This window comes from Schistocerca piceifrons, chromosome 6 (assembly GCF_021461385.2).
Source record: "Schistocerca piceifrons isolate TAMUIC-IGC-003096 chromosome 6, iqSchPice1.1, whole genome shotgun sequence".
Classification (NCBI taxonomy): domain Eukaryota; kingdom Metazoa; phylum Arthropoda; class Insecta; order Orthoptera; family Acrididae; genus Schistocerca; species Schistocerca piceifrons.
This window is the reverse complement of record NC_060143.1, coordinates 573,376,576-573,394,685: the sequence shown is the minus strand read 5'-3', so window position 1 is coordinate 573,394,685 and position 18,110 is coordinate 573,376,576. Positions and strand designations below refer to the sequence as shown.

Genomic DNA, 18,110 nt, shown 5'->3' with positions numbered 1-18,110 from the left:
CAAATTGTGCTCATATTCTCTGTCTGACAGAACACCATATCACTTTTGGCATTGAAATGCTCAATATACCAAACTATGTTTTAGCTACCTCATTTTGTAGAAAGCATATGTGCAAAGGTGGGGCAGTTATTTATGTGAAAAACAGCCTGTCCTTTAATACAATAGATGTAGAGAAATATTGTGTAGAGAAAGACTTTGAGGCATGTGTCACAGAAATAGTAGAAGGTAATAAGAAACTGGTAATCGTAGCAGTATACAGGGCTCCATCTGGTAATATTAAAGTATTCATGAAACAATTACATTCTGTGCTATTGTATCTCACAAGAAAAAATAGGGACATTATAGTGACTGGAGATTTTAATATAGATTTCCTAGGAAGCTCATCTTCTAAGACAGAGTTTGCAAATTTAATGCATACCTACAACCTTGTCTCCACTGTCAGTTTTCCCACAAGAACTACTGCCACTTCCAGCACTCTAATAGACAATATCTTTGTAGATATAAGTAAAACTAATCACATCAAAGTTGAAAAAGTCATAAATGGACTCTCTGATCATGATGGGCAAATACTCACAATTGACAACTTTAATACAAATCAGAACACAGCTAGTGCACAGTGGAAAACCATTAGAAACATGAATGAGGAAAATATCCAAAAATTCAAATTATGCATTCGGGATACTGACTTGAGGTATGTTTATCTTGCAAATGATGTTAATACAAAATATAATTTATTTACTGATGAATTATCAGGTATATTTGAAAATGTCTTTCCAAAAAAGGTCTGTAGACTACAGAACAGGCAATCAAGCAAAAAACCATGGCTCACCAAGGGCATAAAAATATCATGCCAGAGAAAAAGGGAACTGTATATAATATCTAGACAATCCAATAATCCCCTGCAGATGAAATATTATAGGACATACTGCAAAATCTTAACTAAAGTCATTACAAAATCTAAAAGTATGTGCATGCAATCTGAAATTAACTGTTCAAACAATAAAATCAGAACGATTTGGAATGTAATAAAGAGGGAAACAGGTACTGCACCATCTGACAATGAAAAATCTGCTGTCCTAAAAATTAACGATTTGGAAATAACTGATAGTAAACAGATAGCAGACACATTTAACAACCACTTTCTAAGTGTCACCTCTCAAATAGGTTGCAGTGGTGACCTAAGAGAAGCTTTAGATATTCTGAAACTTAACCTCCCACAATGTTTTAATGATATAAATGTAACACCCATAACTGTTAATGAAATAAAAAAAATAATTCACTCATTGAAAAGTAAAGGATCTTCAGGTATAGATAACATCTCTAATAAACTGTTGAAAGCCTGCAGTAATGATGTAAGTGTAGTACTTGCTCACATTTGCAACACGTCTCTTTATGAGGGAGTTGTTCCAGAGAGAATGAAATATGCCATTGTGAGACCTCTTTTCAAGTCTGGCGATGCTACAGATGTAAAAAATTATCGTCCTGTCTCTCTCTTAACAACATTTTCAAAGGTTCTTGAAAAGGCAGTGTATAACAGGATTGTGGCACATCTTGATAAACTTAATATTATTAACCACAGGCAGTTTGGTTTTCAAAAAGGGGTTTCCACACAGCATGCCATATATTCACTCACAAATGATGTCTTGGAGTCTATTAATAGTAAGAAGTCACCAGTTGGTGTCTTCTGTGATATTTCCAAGGCCTTTGATTGTGTAAACCACAAGATACTCTTGGAGAAGGCCTATCATTATGGAATCAAAGGGCCTATAGGTAACTGGCTAAAATCATATCTTCAAGACAGGAAACAAAAGGTGGTTCTACATGGCTGCAACAAAGGATCTCCTAATCTAGTGGATTCTGAATGGGGCAAAATTCAGCATTGAGTTCCCCAGGGATCTGTCCTTAGACCCTTGCTGTTTTTAATATATGTTAATGATTTACCCCTGTCCATTAGTAAAAATTGTGAATTCACAATGTTTGCTGATGATACAAGCATTGTCGTTGATGGTCAGTCTACTGCTGATCTGGAGACTGATGTTAATGATATACTCAGAGAAGTTACAGCTTGGTTTTCAATTAATTCTCTTTCAGTTAATATTAAAAAAACTAATTTTATACAGTTCCACACAAAAAATAAAACTCTAGAAAGTATAGTAATTGCTCATGACAACCAGGAACTAGAACAGGTGCAATCCACTAAATTCCTGGGGGTTCACATTGACAGTAGGCTCAACTGGGAACAGCATGTGTCCCTTACTCTAAAAAGGCTTTCATCAGCAACTTTTGCTCTAAGAATAATTACTCATTTTGGGGACATCAACATTTTAAAATCGTCTTACTTTGGGTACTTTCACTCATTAATGAGTTACGGAATAACATTCTGGGGTAATTCACCAGCCTCAAAAAAAATCTTAACTGCTCAGAAGAGAGCAGTCAGAATCATGTGTGGGGTTCCTCCGCGAACCTCATGTAGAAAACTTTTTATGCAGTTAGGTATTCTGACCACAACATGTCAGTACATATACTCTCTGATGAATGTAGTTAATAAAGACTATGCTCAGTATGAAACAAATTGTTCATACCATAACTACAATACTAGAGGTAAAGATGATCTACATGTTGAACTAAAAAATTTAACACTTGTACAGAAGGGAGTAAAGTATGCTGCTATAAAGACTTTTAATGCATTGCCTAATTATATTAAATGTACAATAGAAAATGAAACGCTGTTCAAAGGTATGTTAAAAAAATACCTGCTCGACCATCCACTGTACTCGTTAGATGAATTCTTTTCCAGAAGTAATGTCCTCCCTTAATAATAGATGTATTTAGTCTCTTAGTGATGAGATGGATGATACAATATTATGTTAATGTTATAGTGTTAATGTTATAGTTATAATGTTATATTGAGAATTGCTTTACTAGTTTAATGACAGCTTGTAATATCTATATCATTGAATTATATTACTATTCTGTAGCATTAATTGTATTTGTACAATTGTATTGACATGTTCCACATACAGGCGAATCACTCGCATGTACGGATCTATGGAATACGCATACCAAATAAAAAAGAAAAAATGCACAAAGTTGTGACATACCTCGTGAGGTGCACCTGGAGGTAATGTAGTACCTGGGAACTGCTACAGCAGCTTGGTGTATCTGCTGCCTGCCGACTGAATAAGCTTGGCACTGTGCATCGCTGCACTGCCTCAAAGACCAGTAGCAGCTAGGCCAGTGATGAGATACACTATGTAATCAATAGTATCCAGACACCTGGCTGAAAATGATTTAAAAGTTCGTGGCACCCTCCATCGGTAATGTTGGAATTCAGTATGGTGTTGGCCCATCTTTAGCCTTGATGACAGCTTCCACTCTCGCAGGTGTACATTCAGTCAGGTGCTGGAAGGTTTCTTGGAGAATGGCAGCCCATTCTTCACAGAGTGCTGCATTGAGGAGAGGTATCAGTGTCAGGTGATGAAGCCTGGCATGAAGTCGGCAGTCCAAAACATCCCACAGGTGTTCTATAGGATTCAGGTTGGGACTCTGTGCAGGCCAGTCCATTACAGGGAGGTTATTGCCGTGTAACTGCTCAGCCAGAGGCCATACATTATGAGCAGTTTTGTTGATGATTTAACATACCACATCACTGAGTCTTCATGTTTTTTTTATGTTCTTTCCTGCAAAATGGAAGAAATTTATTACTCAAATGGTTCAAATGGCTCTGAGCACTATGGGACTCAACTGCTGTGATCATCAGTCCCCTATAACTTAGAACTACTTAAACCTAACTAACCTAAGGACATCACACACATCCATGCCCGAGGCAGGATTCAAACCTGCGACCGTAGCAGCAGCGCAGTTCCGGACTGCGCGCCTAGAACCGCTAGACCACCGCGGCCAGCAAATTTATTACTGTATCAATCCTTAGTCATCCTATTCATTTCAGCAGCACTCAAGTTTTGGCCAAATTCAGACTTAATGACTCAGGTTATTACGTGACAATACTGTGGAATTATGATGACCATTCCAGGAAAGAACTATCTTCTAAAACTACACTTGTAGCTGTTCTTGTCTAAAATGTATGTCAAGCTGTGTCATCCATACATTAACTCAGTAAAAAATTGTAGTAAATTATTTTAATCTTATTGTTTCTTTTTTGTTGTTGTTGTATGATGGAAAGGAGATGAAGAGCCAAAACAGTTTACTTTAGTCACAGCTTTTGTTTCTTGTTGCAGATGCTCTGTTCTGTATGGTACCCCTACTATGAATATAGATCTGTTAAATTTTGTAGAAAGTTCTGGATTGAAAATAAACTCATTAGAAATTTTGGCAAGTGGTGGTGCAATATCTTCACCAGACCTGTATGAAAAGTTAACCAGAACATTTGGACTTGAGAGAGTTACAGTAAGGAACAATAAATAAGTCACTTAAGTTTTCACGAACTAGTAAAGTTGCTGGGTGTTATAACTTTGGTGTCCTATTTGCAGACTTTCTATGGCATGACTGAAACTGCTCCCTTGTCATTCATTCCTGAGGAAAATGATCCACCAGAGAAAACGTACACTACTGTTGGCAGAGTCATTGACCATGTTGAGGTAAATAGTTGCACTTAAAGTGTGTTTTATCTGTTTAAAATGCAATGGTGTTAAACTGTAGATGTGTCATTATGTTTGATGTTCATGACAGTGGGAAAAGATGCACTGCACTAAAAATTAACAAAACTGCTGTTCCCCTCCCTTCACACATATTCGCCCACTGAACTGCATCCCACTATATATCAGAGAGTTGGAACTTAAATACAGTTTTAGTTTATTATCACTTTCTCTGCACAGGGACTGGGTGTTTGTGTTGTCCTCATCATTTCATCATCATTATTTGTGATAGTGGCTAGATTGGATTGTGTAAAAAAGAAATTGGACTGTGTAAAACTTGGGACTTTGTATGGGCACTGATGAATGTGCGGTTGAGCACCCCACAAACAGAACATAATTACTTTTCAGTACAGCCTACTCCCTCCAACTACTTTATCTGTTCCATATTTTGTGTTTTTCCTACATATTTGTACATGTTTTTATTCTCCAATATGGATCCTAGCTCCTTCCATCTACACCAATACAGAAAAGTTTCTCTATGTGTAACCAGAACCTAGACCCACATACTGTTCCTGCATTGTTACCTTGCCCATGGAAACACCATCAAATAGCCCATCTCTGGCTGCAACTCCTCCTTTCACAAGGACCTCTGCCTGTTCAAATTCTGTCACTCCATAGTCCTCTCTAACGTAATCCAACAAAACCATGTAAATCTACATCTACACTCTGCAAACAACAATGAAGTTGCCTCTGCTAGCTCCCATTGTACCAGTTATTGGGGTGTCTTCCTGTTCCGTTATGTTATGGAGCATGGGAACAATGATTGTTCGAATGGCTCCGTGTGTGCAGTAATAATTCTAATCTTATCCTCATGACTCCTATGTGAGGGGTTGTAGTATATCCCTAGAGTAATCATTTAAGGCCAATTCTTGAAATTCTTAACTGACTTTTTCAGAATGGTTTACATCTGTCTTCAACAATCCTCCAGTTCAGTTCCTTCAGTATATCTGTGATACTCTCCCATGGATTAAACAAACCTGTGACCATTCATGCTGCCCTTCTCTGTATATGTTCAATATCCCCTGTTTGTCCTATCTGGTATGGGCCCCATACACTTCAGCAATATTCTAGGATGGGTCAAATGAGTTTTTTGCAAGCAATCTATTTCCCAGTATTCTACCAATACTGAAGTCTACCACCTGCTTTACACATGACTGAATCTATGTGATGATTCAGTTTAAGTGTTACACCCAGGTATTTGTATGAGTTGGCCGATTCCAACAGGGGTCATTGATATTATAGTCATAAGATACTGCATTTTTTTTTACATTTTTTGTGGTGTAAAATTTTTCATTTCTGAAGATTTAGAGCAAATTGCCAATCTCTACAACACATTGAAATCTTATGAAGCTCTGACTGAATATTTATGCAGCTCTTCTCGGACAGTACTTCTTTACATATAACTGTGTCATCTGCAAAAAGCCTGCTTTTATTGTTAATAAATACAGCCCAAATCTCCTTGCAATACCTCCTCTCCACCTGTAAATTTCTCCTGCTCTGCATTTACAAATTCCTGCATCCCATCTCACACATTAAAACACTTTCCATCCAAGAACTAGAGCAGTGAGCACACCACCACCTCAAAAACATCTCCAGCTTGTTCACCACCTCCTCCCACCTTAGACAACCACTATCCACCACTTCAACAAGAACCTCTCAACCTTCCTTGCATCCCCTCAAAGCTGGCTAATCTTGCCTCACTGACAAACTCCCCATCACCACACAGAATCCAGAACCTAAAAAGACCTAAAACACTGCTGTGAACCTTTTCTCTTGTAGCAGACACCTTAGTCCCACAGAAGTAGCAATCATCTCCAAAGGTCTTACCTTTTGCCTCATTACCAAAGTCACTCATGTTGGACTTGGTAAAGACCTTCTCTCCTCCTCGCACTCTCTATATGGAAATATTTTTTGCACTGACCCTACCAATCAGACTCTACACAAAACCAATATTAAACCCTACCTGGTTCATTTCACTCTATCCAACCATGGGCCACCCCGACTGCCCCCAACCTGCCATACCCCTCCCCCTCATTCCCAGTTAAAATTACAGAATTTCTTAACCTCAAACCTTACTTCACCATTATTTCTCATTTTCTTCAACATGGAATCCAACCATACACTCACAGAAACCCCCAGCAAAATAAGGATTCTAACCTTACACTCCTATCTGCTGACAATGGTTCCACCACTATGGTTGTGAACCACAGGAATTACATGGCAGAGGACCACCTACAAACCCTGCCGCAAGGACCCCATTCCAAAAATACAACAGGCCATCCTGTCCCTCTGCATGTCCTCTGAGGTTAGCAGCAGAGTATCCTTTCTATAATATTTTGTTGGTCCATCATGGACTTCCCATTGTTTTTAACAAAATTAATCTGTTTATAACTATTATTATTATTATTTTGCAGTGGTTATTAATTTTTTTGTTTCATTTCAGGGCTCACATTATTGAGACGTGTAATTTATCAGAGAAATTATTACAGCAATTTTTTTTTTTATAACTGGTAACTATGATGGAACTTACCATTTGTTTCTGCAGTGCTATTAAACCAGTTGTATGAGCATTGTATATAGTTTAACCTAAACAAGCAACATTTACAAATTATGTTGTTGTAAAAAAAACTGTTTAGGATATTCTGTAGAATTACCTTTCACTGAATAATATCCGTAACTGAGCAATTCAAGCACAGGACAGACTGTAAATATTGACTAAGGTCAAATTTGCTGCAGTTTCAAGAAATGCAGTAATTAGTGTGGAGAAAGTAACCATTTTGATTTGGTGTTGCACAACAATCAGACCGAAAACTGATGATGTTAGATTGTGGTGAAACACTCATTGTGACTCAAACTACAGTTAGTGAAAAATTGTACTTGACCTTTAAACAATAGAAAATCCAGAATGGAATATAACAGTGTTTTGAAAAGGATAGTTACTACTCACCATATAGCAGACATGTTTGGTCACGGATAGGCACAACAAAAAGACTGTCAGAAAGCTAGCATTCAGCCAATGAGGCCTTTGTCAAAAATCCCTCCCCCCCTCACACACACACACACACACACACACACACACACACACACACCTACGTATGCCATCCTGTTTGAGCCATCTGGAGGGAACCTTCCTGTTGGGAATGCAGGATGGCGGCATAGGTTATTTTCAATCAGAAAGATTCCCAACAATTAGTACTAAAATAATATTTAGTAAATATGAATAAATATTCGGCTTAAATGATGCTGCTTCTTGTGAAATGTCCAGCACAATTAGACGTTTTAAATTATTGCAAGTCATTAAAATATCAAAGTCCTATCACTGTGCCTCTGAGTGATGCCTACGTAGAGGCCAGGAGCTGACCTACAATGCCTAATGTACCATGTTTTTAGTTGCATCTTGCAACTAAAGACTTCACCTCTGACTGGCATCGGGTTCGTGTCCGATGCAGACAGGGATGTGGCTATTGGCTGGCAGGAATCTTACTGGTGCGGCATGAGGCATGCAATGAGGTGAGGGCAGTGAGACCTAAGTTACTGTGACGCTGTGAATGAACTCTGACTGTTAATGTTTCACAGCAACGGGGTTGGAATATGCATTCAGGATTATATGCCCGAGCTGGGATTATGTTCAAAGGATAGGCAATGCCAGCAAGGATGCTAAGTGTTTCTGGTATTTGAGATTGGCATTGATCGCAGTGTCATAGTAAATCACTTATAGTGCTTACCGTGCTTCCAATGAAGTGGCCTTGTGGATTACTGTGGAATTGACTACCTTTCAACATTGCTCCTGCAAGTTTGTTACAGGTGACATTTTATTGCGCTGTGTCATTCTGAAAACACTATAGCAGATGTGTAGCAGAGTGTTGTTATGGGCAGGAGAATCAAGAACCAAGAGGAAAGATTAAAATTGTATGGAAGTACCCCACTCCACAGCCACACACTGATAGAAGGGAAGACACATTGCTTTATTTCATTAATAGTTGCCTATCTGCAAAATTTCTTTTTGTTTGATGATGATGATGATTCTCTCTCTCTCTCTCTCTCTCTCTCTCTCTCTCTCTCTCTCTCTCTCTCTCTCTCTCTCTCGGAACTTATTTTAATGCACCATAATTAACTGCTAGTCTGTCTTTTATGTAGTGTTGTTAATATATTATTGAATAGACATATAGAGTGAGTGACACTAGCATAGGGGAGCTGTTTGCCATGTTTTGTACTGTTATTAATTTTATTATACAGAAGTCACAAAGTCATTTCAGGACTTTCTGTAAATTTTCTTATTGCCACCTGGCGAGCTTTCATGAAATACCAGTTTATACTTAATAGGTGGAATATTTTATTATTTAACATTTGTGTATGTTGAGGGGCTGCAAGTCTGTTGTTTAATAGAGATGTCTTTACACTTGTGTTTTTTTAAAACTATGGGTAACTTTTGATAATGAATGATTTTGGGCACTATTACTTGTTGAATTTTATTAATTTCTGGTCTCTCTCTCTATCTAACTATCAAACAAAAAAGTAAAGGTCCCATAACGCTCAGTCAGTCATTCCACCCCTCGACTTCCAGCTTCCTGTTGCACTATGGGTCCCAAGCCTCGGAGACTGTGGATAAACATTGCAACTTGTAGACTCAGCAGTAACTGGAGACCATACACAACTCGGTGCACTGAAGAGAACTGTCAACTGTAGCTCAGTGCTTGAGTATTTGAGGCATTGATCAATCGCTATGCAAACGGGTTGGCAACTGTGGCTCCTGGCAGACTGCGGTAAAGTTCTTACAACTGCTATGCTAAGAGTGTTTTGAGTGCAGCTTATCAATTGTAGTGTGGTACTATCTGAAGTCGTGAGTACCACACCATCCCCCTCCCTCTCCAAACTGATGCACGGTCATCAGGGGAGGAGCACTACCGTAGATTGCAAACTGGTGGCAGAACTGTGACAGACAGCTCCCACTAACCCACACGCTGACATTTGTCTTGCAACTATGAGGAAACATCTGCCAGGAAACTGTCAGCAGGGTGCACGGCTGAGGCAGATCTTCAGGGGCACCAGGACATGAGGCGTCCCTGATGGTTCTTGAAGGTAGTTGCAATAGGGATGATGTCGGTGCATTCAGGTCAGAGGGGGCAGGGTTGTCCGGTGATGGCAGGTTCACATTTTTGTGGGTTGGCAGCGGGGAAGGTGGCACTGGTGGCAAAGGCTGCTTGAAGGTGTGCAGAGGTGGCTGCAGCCTGGAGGTGGGGCTGGCCAGAGGAGACTGCATTAAGTCAGATGCAGGCCCTGCGATGTAAAGGCTGACTGAAGCTCGGGGTGACAACCAGCCAGAATCTTTGGAATGAAATCTCATGACACAATCACCATAATTATCATAAGGGTGGGCTCTCAATTGATTCTGGTGCCAGCAACAGATATGACCAGAAGACGGCACGACATCATAATGTGCTCACCCGTAAATGACAACCACAGTGTGCTGTTCCCAGGTATGTTGCTGATTATATACACAGAGGTATACGTTGTCAGACCCTGTGAGCTTTGTGCAAAAGTGCTGAGGAGACGGCACTGTCCTGGGATGCGGTAAGCTCAAAATAGTACCGTGGGGATGTCCACATAGCTCTGCCGGAGATTGGCCATTAGGAGGCAGAGATTGATAAGAACTGAAGAATAAGAGAAGAGCCTTCTCTCTGGAATGTTCTCGGCAGAGCTTCGTCATCTGCGTCTTAAATGTTCTTACAAAGTGTTAGGCTTCCCCATTGCTTTAGGGTGAGAAAGTTGCTGTAGTCAAATGCTTGATTCTATTGAGGCAACAAAACTGGCAAAATTATGCAGAAACAAATTGAGTTCCATTGTCAGAAACACTCACTTTTGTTAATCCCTCTAAACAAAAAAAATAGCCTCCCATGCACAGACATTGACATTGCTCACTGATGATGTAAGAGTGCATAGGGACACAAATGGCAAATCTACTGTGTGCTTTGCCATTTTAGTTGTGGATTGTGTACTTTGGCTGAAACAATGATCTGTACATCGATAAGAAAGGATTTCAATTTTTCAAGTTCCGGATGATCCAGCTGACATCAAGGATCTTCTGATGAATTGATACCTGGATCTTCACTCACTGGCAGACATAAAAGTGTATCTGCATTTGCGTGCTTAATGGTGGGCCTATACACGATATCATAATTGTAATTGGACAGAATCAATGCCCAAAATTGAAGTTTCTGAGCTGTTTGATCCAGTATACCCTTGGAAGATGAAATGAAGAAGTGAATGGCTTGTAGTCAGTAATTAACGTAAACCATCTTCCATAGAGGTACCAGTGAAATTAACATGCACCAAAGAAGATGGCCAGAGCCTCCTTCTCTATCTTGGGTCTCAGTAAGCAGCTGACATGTGAACGCAATGGGTCGTTCCGAGGGGCCAACCTTGTGTGACAGCACTGCCACTGAGCCAACATCAGATGTGTCCATTTCTATGATAAGTTTCTTCACCAGATCAAAAGGCATGAGGCAAGGGTCACTGAGAAGTTCATCCTTAAGTTCATCCTTAAGTTTTTGAAAAGCATATCGAAATTCCCTTGTCCATTGAAAGAGCACATACTTCAGCTGAAGGCAATGAAACAGAGCAGTGATTTGAGCTGCATTTTGTATGAATTTAAAGTAATAAGACAACTTCCCCAAAACAGACTGTAGTTACGACACAGTCTTTGGTGGTGATAGGTGGGAAATAGTGTCCAAATTGTTTTAAGCTGGATGAATGCCTGATTGATCAGTCATATGGCCCAAAAATTCCAATTTGGGAACAAAAAATACACACTTGTCATGATTGCATTTAAGACCAGCTAAAGCTAATATAGTAACAACATTTATGAGGTTGTTCAAATGATTCTCAGGCAATGTTACTATCCAATGTTGTCATCCAGATAGGTGGCATGACATGGAACATTATGCAATAGTTGTTCTAAATCCTTTGGAAATAATCAGGAGCAGAAGAGCTGCCAAATGGTAAACATTGAAAACAAAACAGGCCAATGTGAGTGTTGATCACCATAAACCGTAGGGCTTCTTCATCCAATGGTACCTGGAGGCAGACATCCATTTGATCAGTTTACGATAAATATGTGCCAGATTGATGTTTATTAATGAGATCTTCAGGGTGAGGTAGGGGAAGAATGTCACCTGTGGCCTGGGCAATTACCGTAGATTTGAAATCCACACAAATTCTAATGTCTCCATTAGGTTTAGTTATTACGAGATGTGATGCCGACTTGACTTGCCATAATAGTCTGCAAAACACCATTGCTTTGCAAGCGACATAGCTCTGTTGCAAATTTGATGCAAAGTGCACGAGGGACTGGGTGAACCCTACAAAACTTTGGATGGGCGTCTGAGCAAAGAATAATATGTGCAGCATAATCTTTGCTGCACCCCAGGGAACCAACAAATAAAATTTGAAATTCATCACACAAGGCATTAAAATCATTAAAAGATGTAAGAGAAGCCAGGTGCAGAACATTGCCCTATATTGTCAATCCAAAGAGATCAAAAGCATCCAAACCAAAAATGTTCTGACTCGGAGCTGCTGGAAGGACAGTAAATGGCACCAATTTTGTGGTGTTCTTATAAATAGCACTTAAGACACACATTCCTAAAATGTCAAGTTTAGCACAATCATAAGTTGTCACATGTGTATTTGAAGGGAGCAACGGCAGACTGCCAAGCAATATGTAATTATTTTGATTCAGTAAGGTAAGAGGTGCATCTGTATCCAGTTGAAATTGCACATCATGCTGAACAATCTTAAGAGAAATGAACAATTTGAGATCCAGTTACTTTTGATTGGCTCTGGACAGGGTTTGCTTCATTAGCAGTAGCAGATGCTGGAGCAGATTTAAGACATCTGTGTGGACTTGACATTTTGATGGGTTAATAACATTTATATCCATGTGTTCTTCTTGCTGTCTGTTCTGAAGGCTTTTGTGAACATAACTTGTGAGAACAGACTTGCTGTACATGACCAGGTTTTGTTCCAGGAAAAACATACAGCGTCTTTATGAAGACAAAATTTATGTTTGTGGCAGACAAAGCATTGTGGGCATGATTTTAATTTATTTCTGGCAGATGCACTTGGTGATTGATTGTGTATGTTCAAGCATGTCTCTTGTTTATGAGAATGCCATGCCCATACTGGGCTGCAAGAGCATGGCTCGCTGCGTGCTGGCAGGTGTTTGCTGCAGCACTTTGTCAACAGCAGCAGTTATGGGAAATGGCTGCACATAATTATAGAATTTGCACATCATCTGATAAGGTTGGATTCCTGTGCTGCACTATTTTAGAATGGATCCTTTCATCGGGAACATTCTGAGTAATTGTGTTGGAGAGCATTTCATCAGCAAATGATTTGCCATGTGAACAGTGAAATTTGCAATTTCTAGTGAGAAAACATAGCTCGGTAAGCCATTCCTTTTTGGTTTGCTGTGGTTGTTTGGTATCTCAAAAGAATTTGAATCAAGCCACAGTACCATGAGTTTTGTTGGAATAGTAACCTATCAGAGATGTGTTCATAAGTGTATTTGTCTGGGTCAGACTTGGGAAAATGTTTGACAAGGAGACTGTAGGTCTCCTTGCCAACCAAGCTGAGAAAATAAATGATAGACAATCCTCACCTTTGATGTAGGCCACAAAGTGCTGCTGTAGTTACTGAAGGTAGATTTTCCAGTCTTGACCCTTCTCATCATAACTATGAAAAGATGGTGCAGTGATTTTATTGCTTTGTCCCTCATGTCTAATCAGCAGTGTTTGAAGAGCAGCCAAGAGCTGTGTCATCTGTTGTGACTGAGACAAAAACAATTCACATTAATTCAAGTTCTCATTAGGCATCATGGTAAATAAAGAATCTCACGAATATATTTGATAAATAAGAAATACTGTTAAATTAAGTTCTGCTGTCTACCTTTCTGCAGAAGAAAATTGTCCACATACACAGTAAATTATTATCCACAAGCACTACACCCCTAACCTCTCCCATCCCCTTCCGCCGTCTGCTGGTCGCTACAGACAAAATGGTGTGTCAAACGGAAATTGCTGACTAAACCATTTCTTTGGGAATGCAGGAGGACAGTGCAGGTTATCTTCAATCTGAAAAATTCCCAGCAATTAGTAATAAAATGATCTTTATTAAATATGAAGAAATAATCAACTTAAATGATGATGCTTCTTGTGAAATGTCCAGTGCAATTAGATGTTTGAAACTATTAAGAGTCCTCTAAAATATTGAAGTACTGTTGCGAGGTGCCAGGGCTAGCAGTGTATTTAACACTAAATTCTTCTCGAATTTTCCTATGGAAATGATGCTCTAAGCCCCCCCTTTTCTAACATCTACTTTTGCTGTTGCACATGGATTAAGAAGCAATGCGAACTGACTGTAATCGACCCTGCAAGTGGAGTAGAAAAGAGTTTGGCACCTGCAATAATGTAATTTGATAGACACTAATGAAATAAAGGAAAGTTTCAGTAACGTAGTGAGAAATGAAAGGGTTGCTCTACCGATTAACAGAATGAAAGTTCTGTCCAAAATAACAATTTGATTTATTATGACTAAACTCAAAATCATAAACAAAACACATGAAACATTTACAATACATCAAAATGGATCAAATTGGATACTCAAATAAATGCTGTGAAGGTGAAGTTGTCCATAAACTAGATTGTGACATTTATGACGAAGTGGTATGTGGAGCCAATCCCTAGCAACTCAAATCTTAAGAGAAACACACAACCAACCCAACATTAATTGCTGCTACAGTAGTGATAACTCAGACAATGAACACCCAAGACAGAACAAAGTTAGAAAAGACGAACAGGTGCGCTCTGCTGAGCTCTGATTATCACAGTGCAAATTCCCTGGTCTGCCGGTGCTGCGGACATACATTACCAAGCTGTCTTCTTAACTGCAAGGACACGATCTGGCGTACCGTAAGCGATCGCTGGTTGCTTCAACGTCCTGTTGTGGTGTTGATAATGTCGCGAGTATAACCCAAAACAAATTGTCCTGGTCTGGTTGTTCCAGACTAAAGACTTCCTATCAATACAAATGCGCCTCTGAGGGAGATGAAGGCTCGCCTCACAATCACTGACAGTACAGTGATTGATTTTAACAAGCGAAGTCACATAGTAACTCCGATACAGTCAACTTTAGCCAAAACTGCCCAAGACAGACAACATAGGCCGCTTGTACACCAACTGTACTTGGAAAGTTACGTTGAAGTCGAAACTTCAGCAACTTCGTTAAACAGTTAAAATCAAATAAAAGTATATTAGACAGCCAACGGAAGGCAGGCTGTCCAGAGCAGCGAGAGCTCAGTCTTGTAACCTACTCCAACCGAAAGGCGAGAACCGACTCCCACAAGAGCACCCGTACAAACCGAACACAGAACATTCTCGCCCCCACGACAGTGGGGGCGAGAACCGGCAGAGAATTCCACTCTATTGCCGAAGCACTACTATTCCACCAATGGAGATTCTTGGCGCCGATTTCTGCGCCGATTTTGCTATGTCACGGAGCTATGCCCTGAGCAAGCCAATCACAGTTACGATTTTGCAGAAAACGCGGGAATTTGCCCGCTCAGACTGCCTGGGAACACAAGTCATTCCCACGCCTCACTGGTAGCCCGCCAGAAAGTGTTTTCACTAAGTTTCTGCGAAGTAACGGAATCTCTAGCCCAGCCGCTCCTTCAGGCCCCTGCGGGCGTGTCTCCGCTGCTATCATGACAATGTCAGCATCTGGAAAGCATTCACTCAACTCCCTCACACCCGTCGGCTTAACCCTCTCAAGATCAGCAGAGCCCGCCTGTCACCGGACCACCTGGGTGATGAGAGATGCTGCGTGGGAAGTCCGCGTGTGAAGGAATAGCAACTTTTCACCGCATGCAATTAGAGAGGAAAATCATATTACTCAGAGTAAGATAGAAATACAAGAGGGGGCTTCTGCCACCTCTCACTGTCACTGTGCCTCTGCGTGATGTGTATGTAGAGTCCAGAGTTGGCATATGATGTGCTCAGTCATTCTGCCTTTTGACTTCCAGCTTCCAGTTGTATTATGGAGCCTAAGTTTCGGAGACAATGGATGAACACTGCAGCTCATAGGCTCGGTGGTGACTGGGGACTGTACACAGCTCGATGCACTGAGGAGAACTGGGCACTATAACTCAGTGCTCAGATATTTAATGAACCATTGACCAATTGCTACCCACTCATGTAATGCCCATGGATTGGCAGCTGCGGCCCTCGTGGACCTCAGTATAGTTTGTACTGCCAACCCATACAGCTGCTGTGCTGAGAGTGTTTTGAGTGCAGCTTATCAACTGTGGTGTTGTACTCTCCGAAGTCATGAGTACTGTCTTAAGACTTTCTAGCCACCAAAGATCCCAAACTGTAACCTGGCAAAGCCACTCAATCCTCATGGAGAGTCGCTTACCTGCAGTGTCATATTCTGCCCTCAGTATCTCATTGGATACATCAAACCACTTTAAATAAATTTGATTATCTTCTTCATTTACTGTCCTTCTCATCAGAACACTGACGAATCTCATGTAAATAAATCCACAAGTCTACACAATAATGTTATCATTGCGGTATAATTGCAGTACACTTCAACAGGTAAAGTTTGACACAATAATGTAACTACAATATTCATGGTGCACACAATTTGTTGATACAACCAGTTTCCACAAATGTAATGCAAGTCCACTGTCTTTCATAATGTTGAAACAATTACACAGCTGGTACAAATGTTGCCTACCGAAAGACAGTGCATGTAACTGCAAAGTTGTTAATTGTACACATTTGAATGACAGGTTTTAATGAAGATGTTATATGTACTGACTTTTGATTATATTGACATGAAGATATTAATCGTGAGAGTGCTAGCCACTAACTCTCCACCACATAGATGTTGCCAGAGTTAATTCTAGTGGCAGACTCAACATGTTCACACTCAAGTACTGACTGAGATATTTTCTGTGGGGTTTGACTGTGTAAAGACTAGCATAAGAACAAATTGTTATTTCTGAAGCTTCATTATCATTTGAAAAACAACTAGGTTAAATTTTGTTACTTAGGCTGGATTAAAAGCATTAACATTAACTTGTTTTATGAAATATATTGGAGGTTAGTAACCCAGAAAAGTTCATGAAACTATTTTATGCATCTGCATTGGGGATACTCCAACTTAAAGTATGGCAGCCATATTTAAATTTGTAATGTTTTATATTAGTTTTATCAATTTTTTAATTTGTGGCTCAACTGCTGAGTGAAGGATGTTGTTTGGTCCAGCAACATTCAGTCTACAAAAAGTATAAAGTTTATCTTGGGAATCTAACAAATAGTGTATGGCATGGAAGAAAACACTGAGTATAGCTTTCTCTGAACTTTAATTACAAATATCTTTAAAGTTAATTGATTCCCATCAAATCAAAATATTCTCAGAGAGAGTGATATGAATGCTTCTGAATGAATGGTGTCAATAGTTTATAGATTGTGCCGATTACCACAAAATGTTTTCCCATTTGACTTCATTATTGTAACTTCAGTTACTTAAAACTCTCAGTCAAAAAATAGTTTGTAAAGCTAAAGATAACTGATCATCAGTTATAAGAAGGACAATAAAATTATATGAATTACGGTGTAAATAGTACTTTGATAAACCTTTGTATCTGATGCATATACATGATGTGTGTAATTATTTTTGATGAAAGTTACAAGATAAAAATAGTAATTTAGGAAGCATAGAAACATAACAGATGGGGAAATTCCTCCTTATTATGTCACAATCTCCCTACATACAATGGCCTCCTTGCTTATGGCCCTGCCACTGTCAAATTCTATCTCTCCTGTGTCCTCCAAATCCACCACCTCAGTCCTCGAGAGTAATACGTACAAACAAATACATTGGCACATCCGTGGGAATCAATATGGTCCACACACATCAGTGCCAACCTGTTTGAGCCATCTGAAGGGAACCTTCCTAGTAATCCAAGATCGAAAACCTCTTAATTGAATCAGGTTCATTGATATCTTTATAATCTGTGCACTGGGCAAAGCCACTCTCTCTCCCATCTGCTTCACCTGGTCTTCCTCAGCCCAGCTTATCACTTCCTGGATGTTGACATGTATACATCTCCTATATCACTATAAAAACCTCTGGTCTTATACACCCACTAATCATCAACAGAACCTCCATTTTGATAGCGGTCACTGCTTCCACACTAAAGTGATTTCCATGTAGTCTGCCTACCTTGGTTGAATCATCTGCAGTCATGAGCAACCCCTTGCCCAATATTCTGTCTTGCTAAGTGCTTTACAGAGCTGTTACACTCCAAACATAGTCCACAAATAAATCTTCTGTGCCATATCCAAACACACACCTAATCCTCTGATCATTCCCAGTACCTACATTCACTCT

At 39.8% G+C, this 18,110-nt stretch overlaps 1 protein-coding gene across 1 annotated transcript in view; it reads left to right on the top strand.

Annotated features, from left to right (window-relative positions):
• LOC124802936 (medium-chain acyl-CoA ligase ACSF2, mitochondrial-like) overlaps nucleotides 1-18,110 on the top strand; it is a 208,895-nt gene that overhangs the window by 176,098 nt on the left and 14,687 nt on the right. Inside the window, exons 8-9 of the mRNA XM_047264021.1 lie at nucleotides 4,239-4,407; nucleotides 4,491-4,598. Coding sequence (XP_047119977.1) covers nucleotides 4,239-4,407; nucleotides 4,491-4,598 — 277 coding nt within the window. The remainder of the gene's footprint in view (nucleotides 1-4,238; nucleotides 4,408-4,490; nucleotides 4,599-18,110) is intronic.